The sequence below is a fragment of the Scomber scombrus genome, chromosome 21 (assembly GCF_963691925.1).
Source record: "Scomber scombrus chromosome 21, fScoSco1.1, whole genome shotgun sequence".
NCBI classification, from domain to species: Eukaryota; Metazoa; Chordata; class Actinopteri; order Scombriformes; family Scombridae; genus Scomber; species Scomber scombrus.
In genome coordinates this window covers 11,183,462-11,201,818 of record NC_084990.1, presented here as the reverse complement: position 1 = coordinate 11,201,818, position 18,357 = coordinate 11,183,462, and the positions used below count along the sequence as shown (strand labels likewise).

At 41.1% G+C, this 18,357-nt stretch overlaps 1 protein-coding gene across 5 annotated transcripts in view; it reads left to right on the top strand.

Moving 5' to 3' along the window:
* The first annotated feature begins 72 nt into the window (after positions 1-72).
* The window catches only part of si:ch73-103b11.2 (myosin phosphatase Rho-interacting protein), a 49,443-nt gene continuing 31,158 nt past the window's right edge, over positions 73-18,357 (top strand). For all 5 annotated transcript variants that reach the window (XR_009927639.1, XR_009927640.1, XR_009927637.1 and 2 more), the window contains exons 1-3: positions 73-904; positions 3,317-3,394; positions 5,178-5,243. Coding sequence is in view for 1 of the 5 variants with exons in the window: in XM_062442710.1 (XP_062298694.1) it covers positions 785-904; positions 3,317-3,394; positions 5,178-5,243 (264 nt within the window). In the remaining 4 variants the exon portion in view is untranslated. The remainder of the gene's footprint in view (positions 905-3,316; positions 3,395-5,177; positions 5,244-18,357) is intronic.

Sequence of the window (18,357 nt, the reverse complement as noted above, 5' to 3'; positions counted from 1 at the left end):
GCTCTCTCCTGAGCACCTCCAGACTGGATGTCCGGCCCAGGCGAAGATTTTCACGAAAACATCAACCGCAGACTGCGTTTCAGTGCCAGCTGGAAGGGTGCTACGACGGACGGGACCCGACACTATGGACCCAACGGCGTGACAGCTGAGTCGATGGCGTTGCTTAAGTTGGATAATGTTTTGCCTTGAAGCGTGATAGTATTAACGTGATATGCATTTAACGGCAATGAGTGCGGTATTACTTGTTAGATAGGAAAACGAGAGAGAAAGAGGAGAGAGAGAGCGAGAGAGAGCGAGAGGGGCCAAAGTGGACTCCCTCCGTCGGTTGTGCCGTTCCGCCCGATGGAGGCTGACGGGACCTTTGCAGAGAACTGGAGGCCCGGAATGTCACCTGTGAAACGTCCACACCTGGCTGTACAACGTCATTAAAGCAGGACACTTGGCTTTTGACGACTTATTGGACAACTTCTCAGCTCGAATTCATTAACAAAAAGTTCGCAGGTCGACGTTAAGCTGCGAGAGGCAACCCCTCGAGCAAGATGACCATGATAGATATCACTTAAAGAGGGGTTACTCACCGCCTCAGGTAAAGATATTACAGGTGAACAACACGCTGCAGCCTGTTTATTGGACATCAGGTTTGTTCAATAAAGTTGGCATATCTCGCCACCTGTACTAAGTTGACTCACTGTCCCCTCGTTTTGCTCCGAGAACGGATCGGTCGTGTCTCTCGAACAATTAAGGACTTCTTTCTGGACATTTCATCAAGTTTTCCACATCAACCATGTCATTCAAAGAGAACCCCTGTCGGAAATTTCAAGCCAACATTTTCAACAAAAGTAAATGTCAGAACTGCTTTAAGCCCCGGGAATCACATTTGCTCAACGACGAAGACTTAAATCAGGTAAACAATTGACAATACATAAAATACAAACCTACTTTTTAAAACATCGAATTGATAATGTTTTCACGTGATTTTGTCTGTGTAATCTAATCATGAGAAGGGAAATGCTGTTTTCTAGCTTTTCGTTTGATGTGCACATTTCAAACGGGTTGTCGTGTGTCAATAGACCGTGAAGTGCAAAGGTTGGGTTAATTGGACATAATTAGTCTCTAGCCCAAGGGCGCATATTGACCTTAATTCATGCAGATATAGGCCTCCACCCAGGCCCATGCCTTCCAGCACAGTAGCCTGCCCTCTACTGCTTCTGGTGAATCATTTGGGTTGCAAGTTATTCATGTGACACGTTTCAAAAGTTCCTAAAATTACCTCCCCTTTGACATTTTACCTTTTATACTTTTTATTTTGACACACTGCAGTGTCTCCCAAATGCCCAAACTAACCAACACAATTTCACTCCTAAATGCACTAATGATGGGGGACTTGGAGGATGTCCAAATCACAGTGTTGTGCTCCATATAATCATCACGAATGGAGATATTCCAATAATACTTCCTGCCGGACTGTGTTGTTGATATTGGCGGGTTGTGAATGTGGCAGTAGTGAACTTAGTTGGCCTATACAGTGATCATTCCTTATGGGGAAGCTGTTTAACAACACTAGTTAAAAGTCAGCCTGTATCCAGATTGGCAGTTATATCAATGACATTGTTAGTGGGGGTCATGATGCTCGAGGACTTTGCTAAATTGTACAAGTTTTCCTGTGATATCCTCCATCATGACTAAGTAGGCTGCCCTGTTGGGATGGAAAATAGCCTTGAGGGTTTTTTGTTGTTGTTTTTTTTTTAACTTTCCCAGTGGAATTTCTGACCCACTGGCTTTCAACCTTATCCTTTCATGATTGCACTTAGTCAAAGGTTATCATACATTGTTATTGGAGACAGTTTAAAACCAGGTCAGTCATGGTGTTCAATGACTACTACAAAAACATCCTGAGTCCCATTCCCTGAAATTTTTTTTCCAACCAGACCTTTTGTCAGTCCTTGTGCTCTCCCCCCTTACTAACCCACCACTCGGAGCCCCTCGTCCCACCATCAGTGCAGTATCACCTTGTCATTTATGATGAGAGGGAATACAGTAAGAGGTTGGGGGATTCTGCAGGACGAACGTACGCAAATGACTCTGTTTAACCATGAAACCATTGAAGGGTAAAAATGACCTAGATTCATCTGTCTATTTCTCTCTCTCAGGAGGGCTTGCCGTTCGGGCTGCTGTCAGGTCATGTGAGGAGAGATGGGACGTTTTTTCTTAACCATGCTTGGTCTCAGTGTTTCTCCTTGGGCTTTAAACAAATTTTCCACAGGCATGGATGCAGCCAGTATCACTCTTGAATCCCTCTCAATGCTTATTGCTCTTCCTTCTTAGGCAAATAGTTTTTTAGAAGTAGGGTTACATTGCCTTCTTGCAAGTCTTCACAAACTCTTTGACTGTCCAAGATTATGTTTGGGACGTATGACAGAATATTTCTGTTATGTCATTTTGTTTGTGTCACTCGCCTGAGAAATGTGCTGTACCCCCTGTAATCAAGGTGAAGGAGGATTTTACGGTGGATTATACTTGGCTTTACATGGGATGAAGTTATGACTGTAATCAACAACACTGATAAAGGGACACGGAGGTGACAGGCAGCTGTAAATGTTGGATGTTTCAACTTGATTTACAGGCTACTGCTCCATAGACTTGGGAGTCTATAAAACTGAATTAGACAAGGTAGTTAATTTGTTAGGCTTTTTAGGCGTAGGTAAGATCTGAGTCTAAACATATTTATTTACACAAAGCCCTGCAGCGGTTATGCAGAGCTTTTTTGGCTCAAAATAATTGCTGACTACTAGTGTGGCTAGAGTTCAAGTACGCACTAGAACTATTTAAGAAAGACTGCCAGGCCAACTTGCATGTCTCAGTTTGAATTGCAAATGTGTAGCCACGAAAGCTCCCAGGCTCTTTACTGCTTCTCTCTCCTGTTTTCATCCACTGTTTTTCTTGCTAACTTCTGTTTCTTGCTGCCCCCCCCCCCTACCCCCTTTACCCACCAGTCCACCCACTTAGAGGATCAGAGGGAAAATCATGTGTGTTAGCCTTTCCCTTTTTTTTTTTCCAGGACAGCATGGTGCTGTGGAATACAGCCAGCTGGAGAATGTAGCCTGCAGTCAACTCAAGGCAGCTAGTGAATTTAACCAATATACACATCCCTGGAGTTAAACTAAAATGTACCCTTTTGATATTGGGTCACAGTTTGTAGACTAAGCTAGGGACTAGCCTGCAGACATAAGTGCATAATTGGACTGTTAATCGATGTGTTAATGTCCCTGTTTAAATATTTGCTTTCAACACTGTAATTGTGTTTTTTCCTCACCAGGCAAAACCTATATACGGAGGATGGTTGCTGCTTGCACCCGAGGGAACAAATTTTGACAATCCTTTACACAGATCCCGGGTAAGTGGTTTCATAAGTGTGTACCCTTGCTTGACTTGAAATTGATCACATTCACAACTGTAGCTTCAGTTAAAGAGTTAATGAAGTGTATTTCTTAGGATTACCTGCATAGAGAACAAGATGGGTAAATTTAATATATCAAGGCAGCTCAGAGGGTGTCAGATAAGTTGACAATGGTGGTGTGCTTGCATAGCCCTTCCTTTAATTTTGTTATGCATTCACTTATGACATTTGACAAACAGGAGGTCTGGTTATTGTGGCTCCTGTTCATGGCTTCAGCAGCGTCCTGTGGGAGTCTTGGCCATCTATCAGAAGACGCCTGGTTCTCAGGCAATAATGAGCCTTAAAATTGACTTTATTTCATGAATCCTGCTCCCTTAGCATCATGTAATGGGAGCCTGCTCTGTTGCACCGTTTTATCAGCTCCTAGATTATGCTGTGGTGGTGCATCTCAAAGAGGAGTAAGGAGGTTGTGGGGGAGGAGAAGGAAAGTCTGAGTTCTCACAGCTACACTGATGGCTTCCATATGGGTTTTTGGGGAAAAGCACCTCTGGATCCTTCAACTCAGCTATTGTCAACACACTGCTGCTGCTTTGACATCATCAGTAATGTGCAGGTTTGGACTGACCAACAAATAAATAACAGAAAAAGAGCTTACTTGTTAGATGAGTTGTGTTTTTTGGACCACTTTGGTCAAAAAGGTTACGTGTCCGTGACTCAGCAGCACTGCAGAATTAATCCTGGGCTTGGGACACTATAAAGCTCCTTGTAAGCCAAATATCTTTTTAATGTCATCTTTGGATGTGAATGTGGTGCTGCTGTAACATGGCCAGTGAGGGTTATCAACACCCCTGTTGAGACCTTCCAAAGCCTTTTTAGGTTACAAAGCACTTCTCAATATTTTATGGATTGGACTCTGTTGGAATCGGAGCCTCAGAAATTTAACAGTGGAGAGCTCATCGAACCATTGAGGAAAGAAATCAATGGAGAATGTCACCATATAATTTGTCAGGACAGGAATATCATTCTAACCAAGAGATAAAATGATTCCCTTGCATGTTTAATCTGACCTTGTAGTTTCAGCAACAGCTTAATCGTCCTCTGTAGGCAGGGGTCTATTAACATTGTGCACTTACATGATACTGCCAGATATCAGTTTACAGTTGTGTGCTTTTGACATGTATATCCTGTAAGAGATCTGGTCATGGATGACGATATCAGAAGTGCAATCTCGAATGCAGCTGTGAAAAGGTTTTACTCACTTAGCTTTTGTTGTCACTGCACCCACATTCAGTTGGTACATAAACAAGATTTTTTCTGTCTTTTTAGGCTTTTTTTCCTCATGCATTTATAAAGAAAACAATTCGAAAACTGGATGATTGATTGACTAACTAAAGCACGGGATTAACAGATGTCAGCTTGCTTGAAAGCTCTGTCATGTGGTATATCATCATATGAAATTATGCCAAGAACCTTGTTGCAACTGCATGGCAACTGTTTCCCAAAGGCTTGCTTGCCCTTGTGTATTTACTGTCTCTGTTTGTGTGCAAGAGTGTGTGGGCCTGGTCTTTTTTACACTGAATAGTATAAGAGTAGTAGCATATAAAATTTGCAAATGTATGCTTAAAATGCTTCCAAAGTTTGGCTAAATTTTGCACATTTTTTCATGTTTCTTCATCCTTTTTTATAAAAAGCTGTTGTAATGTGTTGCTGTAACTCCTACATGATATTCCTGCCACCATATACTGTAAGTAACTCAAGGTTGTCTCTGTTGTTCATGTAGAAATGGCAGAGGAGGTTCTTCATTCTTTACGAACATGGCTTACTTCGCTATGCTCTGGACGAAATGGTGAGTTAAAGCTTTTTCCCTGTTGCACTTCTTATGATAAAACGTTTTAAATAGCTCATTTTCAGGTAATGGCCTGGTGTCAAAACTACATGTTGTGGTCTATCCAAGCAAATAAACTGTACACCTGTACTATAATGGCTTGCATGGTAAATTCAGCATCATTGGTACAACATAGTCCTGTTATACTCACCCCTCTCTTGCTCTTGAGTTTCTGTATTATTATAAATTATTATAATTTGTTAATTATTTCAGCATGTTATGATTTATTCTTCTAAGCTTTTCTTTCTCTGTGATAACCTACTGTTAATGCGACTATGCATTAATGAAAGGGAAGTAACATACCTCCTGAACTACTTGAAGAGTTTTCATTTGAAACTGATGACATTTTAAAGTTTGCATTACCACAAAATAACAGCAACAGAAAGTTAGCACAATAACAGGAACCGATAGTTAAACAGGGAAGCTTCTTATTGAAATATGATGAAATATAAAACTGGGGAAGTTAACCCTTTTATTTTCAACAGGGATCACCGTTGATCAGTTTAATAGTACATCCCATTTCTGTAAAGTGTTAGCTAATTTTTACACTAGCTGTAAGGCCAGGTTCATGCTTGTTCATCATGAAAGCTTTGCTCTTAATGATACATAAAAACAAGGAAGAAGGACTAATTTATTCATTTACAGACTTCAATCATTAGAGTTAACAAATGTTATTTTCTTACAAGCATATTTGTCTAAGGCAAACCTGCAGAGTGAGATGGGCGCTCTGCCTGGCAGTCACCACACTGTTAACACTAATGCTTTCCTGCATACACCAGGGTATTTTGTCAATGTGCTAAGCACCAAGCTAACTAGCACAGTGGTGTTAAAAGGAATGAAGTGACACCACATGGTGTTGATACTAAAAGTCATGTGCCGAGCTATGTGTGTTTGTTTAAGTGGCTGACATGCGTATTGTGCAAGAGCCCCATGGCAACTTCCTGTTCTAAAAGAAAAACTGGAAAAACTACTCAATTCCAGGAAGATGAAGATGTCTTTATAGTGGTGTTTATTGGTGCCAGTGGTACAATATGCAATAATTACAGCATGAATATGTAGACTCTCAAGCTCATGGTTTTATAGGTCACTTGTTTTATTGTTATATAGTTTGCTGGCACCATATGCACTGTAGCATGTGCACTGAACATTGATTGACCCAAACCAGTTCTGCTCAACAGCTTTTTTTTTTCAAAACGTGGGATGTGCTTTGAAGTGAGATAAAGGCAGCAGTAGTTGATGCAGCACATGCTTTAGTGCTTTTGACCCATTCATTCTATATTTAGTATTCTCTGATAGAGGAGAGATATGGTGAGAAGTTTTACGTTATAGAAGCACCAGGAGCTAGGATGCAGTGGGGATTTTTGTTCTTGTCCGTACCTTTTCAGGTTGATTGCATTCTTCCTAGAGGAATCTGCTGCATGTTGAGTGGCTTACCATTCGCATAGTGTATCCAACAGCATGGTAGATCTTTTTTCCTCGCCACAATTTTATTTTGTATGTCTTGTTCAAACTGGAGTCCAATAAATTGTGTTATGCGAGGCACTGGTGGAGGATGATGACACCAGAAGAAGGATGGGTGATGTGTTTACAGGAAGAGACAAAGGAACGAGGCGGATGTCTTCCCTCCATTCACCGTTCTCTCTGGATGTCACTCTTCATCTTTTCATCTCCTTTCTGAATGAAGGATCAAAAGGAGAGGGGGGTAGTAAGGGTCCGTAGCTGGAAATATCAAGTGACACTAAATATAGAAGCTCACTTGTCGCACCATGCGCATTAGAATAATTGGTTTGTGTTGAATAAACAGCTGCACTAAGTTTGCTAATTGGCATACATAGCTGCCACTCGTCTTTTGTGGACAAAGAGTTCACATTAACATAGGGCTATTTTATGTTAACAACTTGTAGAATCTATAAGTGGCATTACGATTTCATACATTGCAGCTGATGTGTTTTTCATTTTTAAAGACCATATGAGAAATTATGTAAAAAATACTTAGGGCCCAAACATCAGTGTTGCGCGAAAATAAATGTCATTAACACAGGAGCAGTTTGAGTATGTTACTAAAGCCAAGTGTTTTGTCGAAACAGTTCATTTTTGTAAAGAGGTGCAGTTTTTAATCTACACTTTATTGCTCCAGTGTTATACAGCAGGAGAACCGGACATACTGGATGATGGGTATAGTTTTGGAATTGGATACATTACTATGTATTTTATGAAATATTATGCATAGAGTTAAAATGTTAGGTGCAAAAATATTTCAGATGAAAAAGATTGACACTAAGATCGGTTTAAGATTAGGTCTGTTTAAAAACTGTATTGTGAATGACATCAGGCCAAATCTAAAGACTGCCAGCTTTTGCCAGTATAATGTTGCTTCAGACCACATCAGAGCCCCAATTTGAGAGCGCTAGTTGGGGTTGTAGATGAGGGGGTGCCCCTCTGTTTTCCTCTCGGCCTAGTTTTATGGCTCTTGTCTTGGCTGTAACGAAACCCAGATGATCTGCGGTCCCAACCTGCAGGATGTGGCATGGCTCTGGGGGGAAAGGAATGGGTTAGCAAAGGCCCGGGATATCACAGTTCTGTGAGCCATCGATTTGGGGTTGCCCACCTACGGTGAACACCCATCACGACACACCGCTGCCAGAATTTTATGCTAAGAGCAGCGGTGGCTTTGAAGAGCTGTTGTGTGCAAGGAACAAGTTGCAAAAAGAAAGAAAAGTTTGGCTGAAGTGAGAGCATGATAAAGAGGAAATGTGTTCTGTCACTGACTGGAGGGATAGAGAGGGTAAATAGCTGAAAACGTTGGCCTGCATAGAACGTGTGATGCCATGCAAGGCTAATGTGTTACTGCAGCTTTACTGGATTGTTTTTGGCACAGGCCTCCAAAGAAAGGGAATTGTGTAATATTTTGTATCTAAGGTGGTTCACTGAATATAACCTGGAATTATGGAGACAATAAACATTCACTTACAAACACCTTTCAAATCCTTTCAAAAATGTCTCCTGTAGTTGAACGTAAAAGCTGGACATCCCCAGAGCAACCCAACACAGTTATTTCAGGGTTTCAGAGTGTTGCCAAGGCAACATGTTTTGTCCCTTTGTCCAGCAACAGTTGACCATGGCATGTGTAACATGGGACAGAGTTATTCTCTGTTTTGTGGAGAGCTCTCACTGTCTCTGTCCTGACTGTATGGACACAGGACAGAACTCTCTGGAAGCAAAGCACGAGTGTGTGGGCTGAGATTGTCTTTGGGCTCAGGCGAGCAAGCCTTTCTACAGTAGCTGTTGAAAAAACATCAGACACAGCATCGAAACAAATGTGCAAGGCAGGATTGGGCAGAGTAATCGTTTTTGCTGAGTTGCACATGTTTCTGTGTGTGTGTGTGTGTGTGTGTGTGTGAGAATGCACCTGGGACCGAGGGTGCTTGACTGCAGAAGCCATGTCAGGAACAGGTGTTGCAAGGTTTGAGAAACGTCCGTTTTAAACTGACTTCAGCTTTAGTAGTCTCGACTTGACTTAGCACCGATGAGAGAAAGTGGTTGTACAATCACGGAGGGGTCAAAACAGACAAATGAACAAAGGTCACATATGCCCAGCTGTATGATTAAGCAATTCAAGCTGTTTGAGTTATGTGAGAAACACCCACACACAAAAAAAATCCATTATCATCTAGTGGTGAGGGCAGGTCTGTGGGTGTAAAGAACTCTCCAGCTCCACAAGTGCGAGTTAAAATGATCAACACCCACACTCTAATAACTGCTTCGCTATGCTGTTCCAAATACTCCATGCAACACCTAGCTCCCACTGACCGTGCTTTGACCTAATTGTAACCTATTCTTACTGACACATGCAGACAGTTGCGTACACACCCTTCATCATATGACTTAGGTTGAATTTCTTTGCAATATCTCAATGTCTGTTCTGGTCTCTGAGTTCACACTGAATCATAGCCTTACTTTTTACATCCTTAGACTAAGGAGGCATTGATGTCCTTTTATTACTGTTGAGGGTGGATTGTGTACAATATTTCTCACTTTATTTGAAAGTTCTTGTGAAAGAGTTGCACTTAGTATTCTCATGCTGGTCAGTTAATGTATTTTAGTCCAAATTATCAGAGCACACTATACCTGCAAATAAAAGGAGGCTACCTATTGAGTTGCAGTCCACAAAAGGCCCATTCAGAGACACTTGCCTTTAGACTGTGTCGAAGCCATATCCCTTGTTATTCCAACAGGAACATGATGTTCTCATGACGTTTCAACTGTTGAAGTCATTCTCATTTCATCTTAGCTCAATTAATTTCCTGTGTTTACTGGAATTCAAATAGTGGACCCCTGCCCTCTAGCGCTGTCCAAGAACTCAGTTTTGAGAGACTTCCCTCCATTTCCCACACGCATTCTTCTAACTTGAGGCACACCACTCTCCTGCCACTTCCCTGAATCTTTCAGACATGAGCATATACCACCTCAACCAGTGTTAGCAGCTCAGATTCGTAAGACCCCCATGACATGCTGAAACATGCATGAACCTTCTCCCTTCTCTACTCTGTGAAATGTAAAATTGAGTTCTATTTTTAACCAATATTGAGGGGCTTTTGTGTTGGTTTGGGGATGAGGAGAGCTTTCTAGGGGGTGGATGAGTAGGCAGGGTTTCTAAGTTGTGTTGTTGCCCCCAGGCACTCTATGGAGGGAATAAGTGGAGGCTTACCACCCCACCCCATTAAATTAGGGATACTTATAGGGGAGCTCCAGTCGTAACCTGAAGCCCCAGATGGTTTCATACGCAGAACAATCGGAGAAATCGTCCGTGGAAACTGTTTGGAAAAGAAAAAAATAAATGATCGCGTGTTCTTGTGATGTTGTGAGTCCAGCTGCCTCGCGAGATAACTCCAGTCATGCACTTGCAGGAAACCATGGAAAAAATATAGGAGAAGAAAGTAAAGGGTGCCTGATGTTCTTGCTAGATTCTGTTACAGTACAAGATGGAGAGATGGATGATTTAGGATTGAAAGGTGTGTCCAGGCGAGACGCACATATATTGAGAGCAAAAAGGGTAAGAATAAAATTTGATGTTGGTCACATCTCTTGAGAAAACAGTGTGACCTTCCATTTTGGATGGATGTGGCTTGTTATCATTTGGGCTTGTTTACCAAGTGTGGGTCCTAGGTGAGGCATGTGTTGATTTTGTAGAGATATGGTGCGTGAGAGTCTTCCTTAACCTATGCCCTCCCTTCCCCATGGATCCAGTAGGAACTGATCTGTTGGAATGTAAACAGCCATGGATTACAGTGGGGTCACTGTTCCCATTGCACAAAGCCACAAAACCATGGGAACAGCCATTCATACAGCTTGTAATCATCAGGGTCTACTACAACATTGTAACTGCCACTCAACCTAATGGCAGCCCCACACCCCAAAGCTGTTTTCATGCACAGAAATGTTGAATTTTTGTGGATTTTTAGCCACGCTAGCAGCACGGTTCTAGGCATGGCAAGGCCAATTGGTCTGCCATGAAATTGTCACATGTGTCACAGACATTGAATTCCAGTAACTTCCCCAGATATTTCTCCTACACCACTTGCAAGTTAACATTTCTGGTTAATGTTTTCACAACTGCAGAAATAGTTGTCATGAAGTTTGGTTCAAATATATGTACATGCCACCCTCAGGATAAATTGTGATAACTTGGTGATTTGTCAAATTTTTGATTAATGACCAAACACATGCAAGCAGGCCACTCCCACATCAGCATGTTAGCATGCTGACATTAGCATGTAGCCCTAGCGTCTGTGTGCTAAAGTCACACAGCTGCTGTGCGACACAGTAGCAGCAGCTGTGTGACACAGTAGCTGTGGACCCTTAGTTCTGTTTAGGAAAAAAAAAAAAAACTTGGCATGGTCTTGATCTGATAAACCACCACATGTTATTGTCCCAGTCTCCCCGTCAGACTTCAGTCAAGGAGTCCACCTAACACTGTATGACCCTATGATTACTAACGTCACACAACACAAACTATTATGTCTACACTAATTAGGCCAGAGTAATTCTTGAAGGGATTTGTACATCGGGTTCTCACCAATAAACATTAATGGCTAACCACGGTCCCTGCTGTCTCCTAAGTGACCCAACATGCATGTCACTCTCAAATATGTGTGCTGAGCATTGAGTATGCAGGAGCTTATCATTACCAGCAGAGTATTATTAAGTTGAATACAATTAAAGTTGTCATGATGAAAGATGGGCTAGGTTGTATTTTTACTTGATGAATGACCAATCTGGTTACTGCTCTGTTGGCCTCTTGGCTTGACTTTCCTGCCTTTTTAGCTGTGCTCTTTTTAGTTTTTGCTGTGGCTTTAGTCAATACATCATCCCGGATATGGCTAAGATAAAAATCTTATCTCCTCCACTTGCTCACTGTTTGAGTATTTCCATTCCTTTAGTCAGATGTACGGTAACCCTGTCTGGCTCAGGACCAAGTCTGCTGCCTTAACATTAAACTCAATCACTTAAGGCTGATCTACAATACAGGCAGAGCTTGGCCTTGGTATGAACCACTATCCTACATGGCACTTTGGTAACTTTTATTATGTTTAAATGTATAATTTAAAGCTGTGGTTTTCATTAGTGTTCAGACACACATGGATAACAGCGAAGAAACATGATCCAGTTGATTTGAAACTAAACTTAATCGTGGTTTTTGTCCTTGTTTTAATCTCTCAAAGATCAGATGTGAAGGACAGGGGACATTTTTCATGTTTTCTCACCCCCTTGCCCTTTGGTCCCCCTCCCCGATTGCACATTTCTGGACTGTATTTCATAGCCAAAAGGCTTAATGAGTCAAAATAATTGCTTTCAAATTATACTTATTAAATTCAAATTACAGTCAATAAAACAGCATTGTTCTCCAGGAGGCTAACTCAAACTCATAGAAGAAATGACTAAGCTGCCCCTCTGTGACTGACTGAGCAAAACAATTGTCTATGTCAGTTAGCCAATAACAAGTCCCTTGTCTGTCCTTTAAAGGATTTTCTCATTGTCAACAAATCTAATGTATAGTACCAAACCAAAAACAAATTCATCCTTCTTATAAGTATTGCACATGTATCCATATTCTGATATGTCATATTTCTCTGTGCCACAGACCTCCATTGTTTTCTAAAACCGACTAAAATCACTTCAGTGAGCCACACCTCTCCACTGGGTTACACATTCCCTCTTAACTTGAAGACAGTGGCAACAGTAACTTGTTTAGAAATGACTCTGACTGAAAGAGTAACAACAGCTATAAGATAGTAGCTATCAGGACAGGGGATCCTTATACTACACCACTGAGCATGTAAGAAGCATAGATCCTTTTACAGAGCTTCATTAGCTTAATGTGGTACATGACAAAACCTCTCTACTACATTATACATTTCTCAAGGAACTTCAGTACAAAGTCAAGTGGTTGTGTTTTGCAGCACAACAGGCCAGCGAAGCCCTGTAAACATAACTGTATTCCCATACATATTCATTATCGGTTACAATCTTATTGCTATTTTGATCTTTGGAGCCATTTTTAAACATGCTACAGTAGCCACTGTCTTCGCGGATGACTGAACATGTCAGCAAATGCTGCACTGTGGCTTATTGATGTGTTTTTAATTGTTTTAGGACAACAATGGACGTCTATGGCACAGGGAAATAAGCTATATTAAACTTTAGATACACGTACAATAGCCTACTACTAGGTAGGGAGTTCATTGATGGTTTGGAGATTTGTTGACAAAAAGAAAACAAATGCATTTACACCTTTTACAACATAGTCATTGGCTATAAAATCAAGATTCCACTAATGTAGGCATCAAGCACTTGGAAACAGTTCTTCTGTTGTTCTGCTCTGTTATTATATTGTTCACTGCCAGTGGACAGGATCATTTAACACGGGACACAAAGTCCATCAGCACCTTGAGTGAAATAGTCCTATACTGCTCACAGCAAAGGGGTAGTGATTTCTAATAAGGCGTCACATTTCTATTGATGTGGGATTCCAGCTAATGGTGAACTTGGCCTCTTTTAAATTTCTCTTGGTGAATATGATTGCCATGTGGCAATGAGTTAAATTCTTGATGGCAGCCCACTGTTGCGCCATGGTGAGGAGTCCTTTTGAGGCTCTTTTTTCACAATGTCTTTTTACCACCCTTCTCTTTATGCCTTCCTTCATTTTCTTGTTCTTTTTAATGATTTCCAGCCATTCATTATCCAGAGAAAGGCTGGCTCCAGGAGGCTTTGGCTATACCAGTGTCCACTCCAGCTTGCATGGTCCTCACTTTTACTTTCCCATTACTCAGCCTTATTCACTTTCCCATCCTTTTACCTCCTCACTTTCTCTTATTCTGCCACTCTCTCGTATCTCTGTCTTTCATTCCAGTTCTCTCTGGCCAATAAATCATTTGTGTTGGAGAGAGCAGCCAGTAGTATTGTGTAAACCCCCCCCCCCCCCCCCTCCCCAAGCCCTCCCTTGTCTATAAAGCCAAACATGGCCTGACGGACTGCTCGCTCAGTTTGTTCTAAACACTAGACCAGGACACTGACAAAGGTTTCATTTAAAGCATCAGGGTGAGGGGTTAGCCAGCTCTGAGACAGGCACTAATAAAACAGCGGGGTAGGTGTCTGCATGTGTGATGGTTTGGGCTGTAGGGACACTGAGAGGTATTTCCAACTTGGAAAGTGAAATGCAGCTCTGGAGAATTATGTACACATGTACACCACTGTACCCAACTAGCATATCCAGGAAATACGTGTCATTTATATTTCAGTATGGCTCTGATTATTTATTTAAAACACACATTACCACTTGGCTTTACTAGATTTTGCCTGGTTTTTAGATTGTGGGACAGCTGGCAGAGTTGATTAGTTACATCACTGTAGTAAGACTTCTCAGCTGGATCAAGTCCAGTTGTAACCTGGCCTGAGAGCGGGTGTCTATTAATTAGGCTGCCGTCTTGTGATGGCCTGCAGTAGTCACAGCTGCAGCTGAATGTCTTTCAGAGTTGCAACAGGTGCAGGTGTACTGGATGACCTTTAACCTTTTACCTCAGTTTGGCAACCTGCCAATCCAACCACCTGTTAAGGTCAGGGGTCTAAAGCCAGATATTATTAGAAAGAATGAAAGTGCAGTCTTGGAGTTGGTAACGTTTGACTTGAGTACAATAGTGAGGCTATTTTATGGTAGAAATATTTAGATAAAATAATTGATATGCAAGTAAATGTATTGCCCTGTAGAAACACTTAATCATCTTTATGGGCCTCATTTCATGGGTAGGGTTTGCTTGTAAAATCCACATAACATGCAACTTAAGTATGTTGGCTTGCAGCTAATTGTTGTTGGGTGAGCCACTCGCTCTTTAATAACCCACTCCAGCTTCTTCAGGACCTGGACCAAATTTCCCATTTCCAGCAGCCATGGACTGGAACATCTCCAACCTCAGCACCTAATCAGCTTAGTGCTCTCCCCTCTGTGCTTAGCTTTAATGCAAAAGCGCCAGAAAATGCCCCCTCTAATGACATCAACTGCAGTCCTGTGCCATATGAACTATTAAATGAAAAAAGCTATAAACAATTTTAAATGAAATGAAAAACAAAGCAATTATGAAAAGCACAAGATAGCTGTCAACTCCTGCAGATATCAACAGAAGAATCAGAACTAACTGAAATACAACCAAGCCATCTAGTCTGTCTTCATCAATTTTGACAACATATTGTGTTCAGCTAATACTTCCACATCTTTGACAAACAGATGATCTGAGATATGCTAAAATATTAACATATCTGAATAAGAGTATGTGGGTCTTCTCAGTTGCATCTGATTGTTTGTATACTGCATTTTTCCACAGACTTCACTGAACCAGTTTTGAAGCTTAATTCAATACTTTTTGAGTACTGGCGTTATATTTCTATGTAGCACAAATGACTGAAAACAATAAAAAACAGTCATTTAGCAAGCCTTGGTAATATTCTCAAGCTGTCAGTATGTTTTTTTAGAAGTTCTTGTTTGATGATAGAATAGCTTCAGAATCCCCTTGTCCCACATCTTTTCAACGCTGGATTCAGGGAGGACTGCGTTTGGAAATATATGTAATTTTTCATTTCTGCTGGAGCATAACCCAACTTTTTAGTCTCCTTTAAATCATTGTTTGATAAGATACTATATGGTTAAACCATAATTTTGTTAAAACAATATTTAATGACTTATTAAGAATGTGGAGAAAAGTTCTAGTTTGGCTGTTTTGTATTGACATCGTAAGCATACAAGATGTTTGGTTTATTTTTTGCAATGATAAAACCTTTTTAGAAAAACTACTCATACTTAGCAAAGTTAGGTATGGAAAGAAACATTATTTGGTTATTGGCACAAAAACTTGAATATTGTATTGTTAATAGTTTTTAAAAGTTCAATTTTGCTTGTTAGCCAGTCCTAGAACACAACGAAATTTAGAAATTAATTTTCGGAAAATAATTTCATGCCCCAAAAGTTTTATACTAATGAGTTGTCTGTTAGCCACTAAAGTTACCTTTTGTCAGCACTCTTTAGAATAGCAGGTTAACTGCTAACTAGCAAACCTGAGCCTGTAGGAAGCTGCTCTTCAGCCCTGTGGAAAAACCACCAGCTCCAAAATTGAGGTATTAGCTGAATTCCCAAAGCAACATTTTCCTATCCCTCCCCCATTTTCCTTTCTCTTCTGCCTGATGGGCTAATTTGCGTTGACTTAGCAAGGCTTTGGCAGATTTGCAGGCATTATCAAAGAGTTATTTGAAGGTGGACTACAGGTCTTTATATAATTTCTCCACATAGTGTTGACTCAGTTGCAGAAACTAGCTTCTTGATAATTGGTTTTACTGGAGTGAATGATATTTACACACATATTTTTGACAAGAATGGCTTTAAACAGAACTTTATGACTTAACAGCAGCCACAGCATATAATGGGTTCCTATTCACCTTGGCCTACTTTCCAAAGTGCTGTGTCAGAGCAACGTATGGGACGCTGCAGTAATCCAGACACTGCTGTTTTGGAGCAGCTTGTGATCTTGGAACTGGTTTGTTTTTCTTCTGCAATGGAGACAAAACGCTGATCTTAGGACTGCAACTTTAGGATTTACTACTCTACAAGTCAGTAAGTGGCACTGCTTTTGAGAGAGCATTAGGGTACTTCAAGAACAACAATGGTTAAAGTTGGAAAATAAAACCAGTCCAATGACAGGACTTGCAGTTGCGATCATCATTGGTCTTGGAAGAACAGTAGTTTCAATGAGTTTCTGCTGGTGCATACTTAGGATGGATATGTTTTGTTTTGTTATGTTTTTTTAAGGCCCCCTATGGCATCACTGTGACATGCATTTGTACATTCAGTGCTAAGCCACCAAGGAATTTAAATAAACAATACTTTCCTACCTCCATGGTTAACTAACCTGACAGAGCGGTGTAAAAAATATCTTCATATGTCATCTCCCTGCTTACCGGCACACACTTAAATCTTACTTTCTCGAGCTCATTCCTTTTTATGTTTGTCATGTCACTGATTAAGAGATTGGCTACATAGCAGATAACAATAAATCCACTCATTGTGCATACAAAGATGAACACTGCCTGTAAAATCTAGAGTGAAAGATACAGACTGAACTGACAAGCAGAGCAAGCAGACATGGCACCCTGTAGATTTCATTCGTCACAGATGGGAAGGAGTAAAGAAAACAAGTTGAAGAAAGAAGAGTACACACTGTTTACATTGTTAGGCACTGACAAGGATGCATACAAGAAGAACAAGCTTTAATGAAGTAGATGAGGGAGTTGCATAGCAAAGGAGAAAGTTATCAGTCTGGGGAAGCATACACACACACACTTATAATAATTCTGCTTAGACAGTCTGAGTCTGAACAGGCAACACAACATGACACAACTAGATTGTAGCACCTGTTTGTGCAGCCTGCCCATCTCTTCTGTCACCACCCAGACATAGACCAAGAGATTTCTCACACTCTGACTCAATTCATGATGCAGTAATTATTATTACAGACATTGCATAAGCCCTATTGTCAAAGCATAGATTCCAGCACTTTATAGATAAATTATTTGTCTACATGCACTCAATAATTTTAGCTGCCACAGTGGGCGGCAAAGGATATGGTTTATGTAGCTCTCGTCCATCTGATTGGCAGCACAATCTTAGCTACCGTTTGAGAACAATCCTGCTATACTAGCTCAGAAAATGCTCTTCATCCTCCAACTCTCTCTCCTCTTCTTCCTCCTCCTCCTCCGCCTCCTGAGCTCTGTCGACTGCTGGCTTTCTAACGCGGCATTAAACCACCCACATCTTCTCACCATTCTCCATAAGAGGAGCAATACTGCGACCACCCACAGTCCTCTCTGAAAATACCTGGTAGAAATACTGTATGTGTGATGTGTTTTGTGTGTGTGTGTGTGTGATTATTCATTTTTCTCTGAACGTTATGTTCTTGCAGTTAGCCTTCACTGTAGTGCTGTTGCTGCGTAACCAAGCAGAGCAAATGCCTATACTCCTGTATTTGTCTGACTGTCTTGATTGCATACCAGTACAGTGAGGTGTATTTGAGAATGTCTGTAAGATTGTACTTGGCCCTGCAACAGAGATGTCAGATATCCACCATATGGTTTAGTCAGATTTTTATAGGGTTATATGTTTATTTAAAAGCAGGGGTTAGGGTCTGTATTATAGCTGAGGTAAATATCATGCGATTGCACTAGTTTAAAGTTGTTGCGATATCACAGTAAAACTGTAGGACCACAAGGACTCTGGGACAGTGATTATTGTAATCTTGTTCATGACCGATCTGTCAGCTTAAGTTCATGGCCTGATTGCTATGTATATCTGTGTGTGGCTATGTGATTATTGTGGATTTAAGTGGGAGAGAGAGACAGAGAGATGGTGTGTTTGATAGTCCTCTATAGTAAGAGTGGTGACTCCATCCGTCTGGCACCTGAGGACACCCCCCCCCCCCAGCCAGTTGTTGGCACAAAAAATGTGTGTTTACCCCTGTTGTCCTAAGTTGCTAAGGAA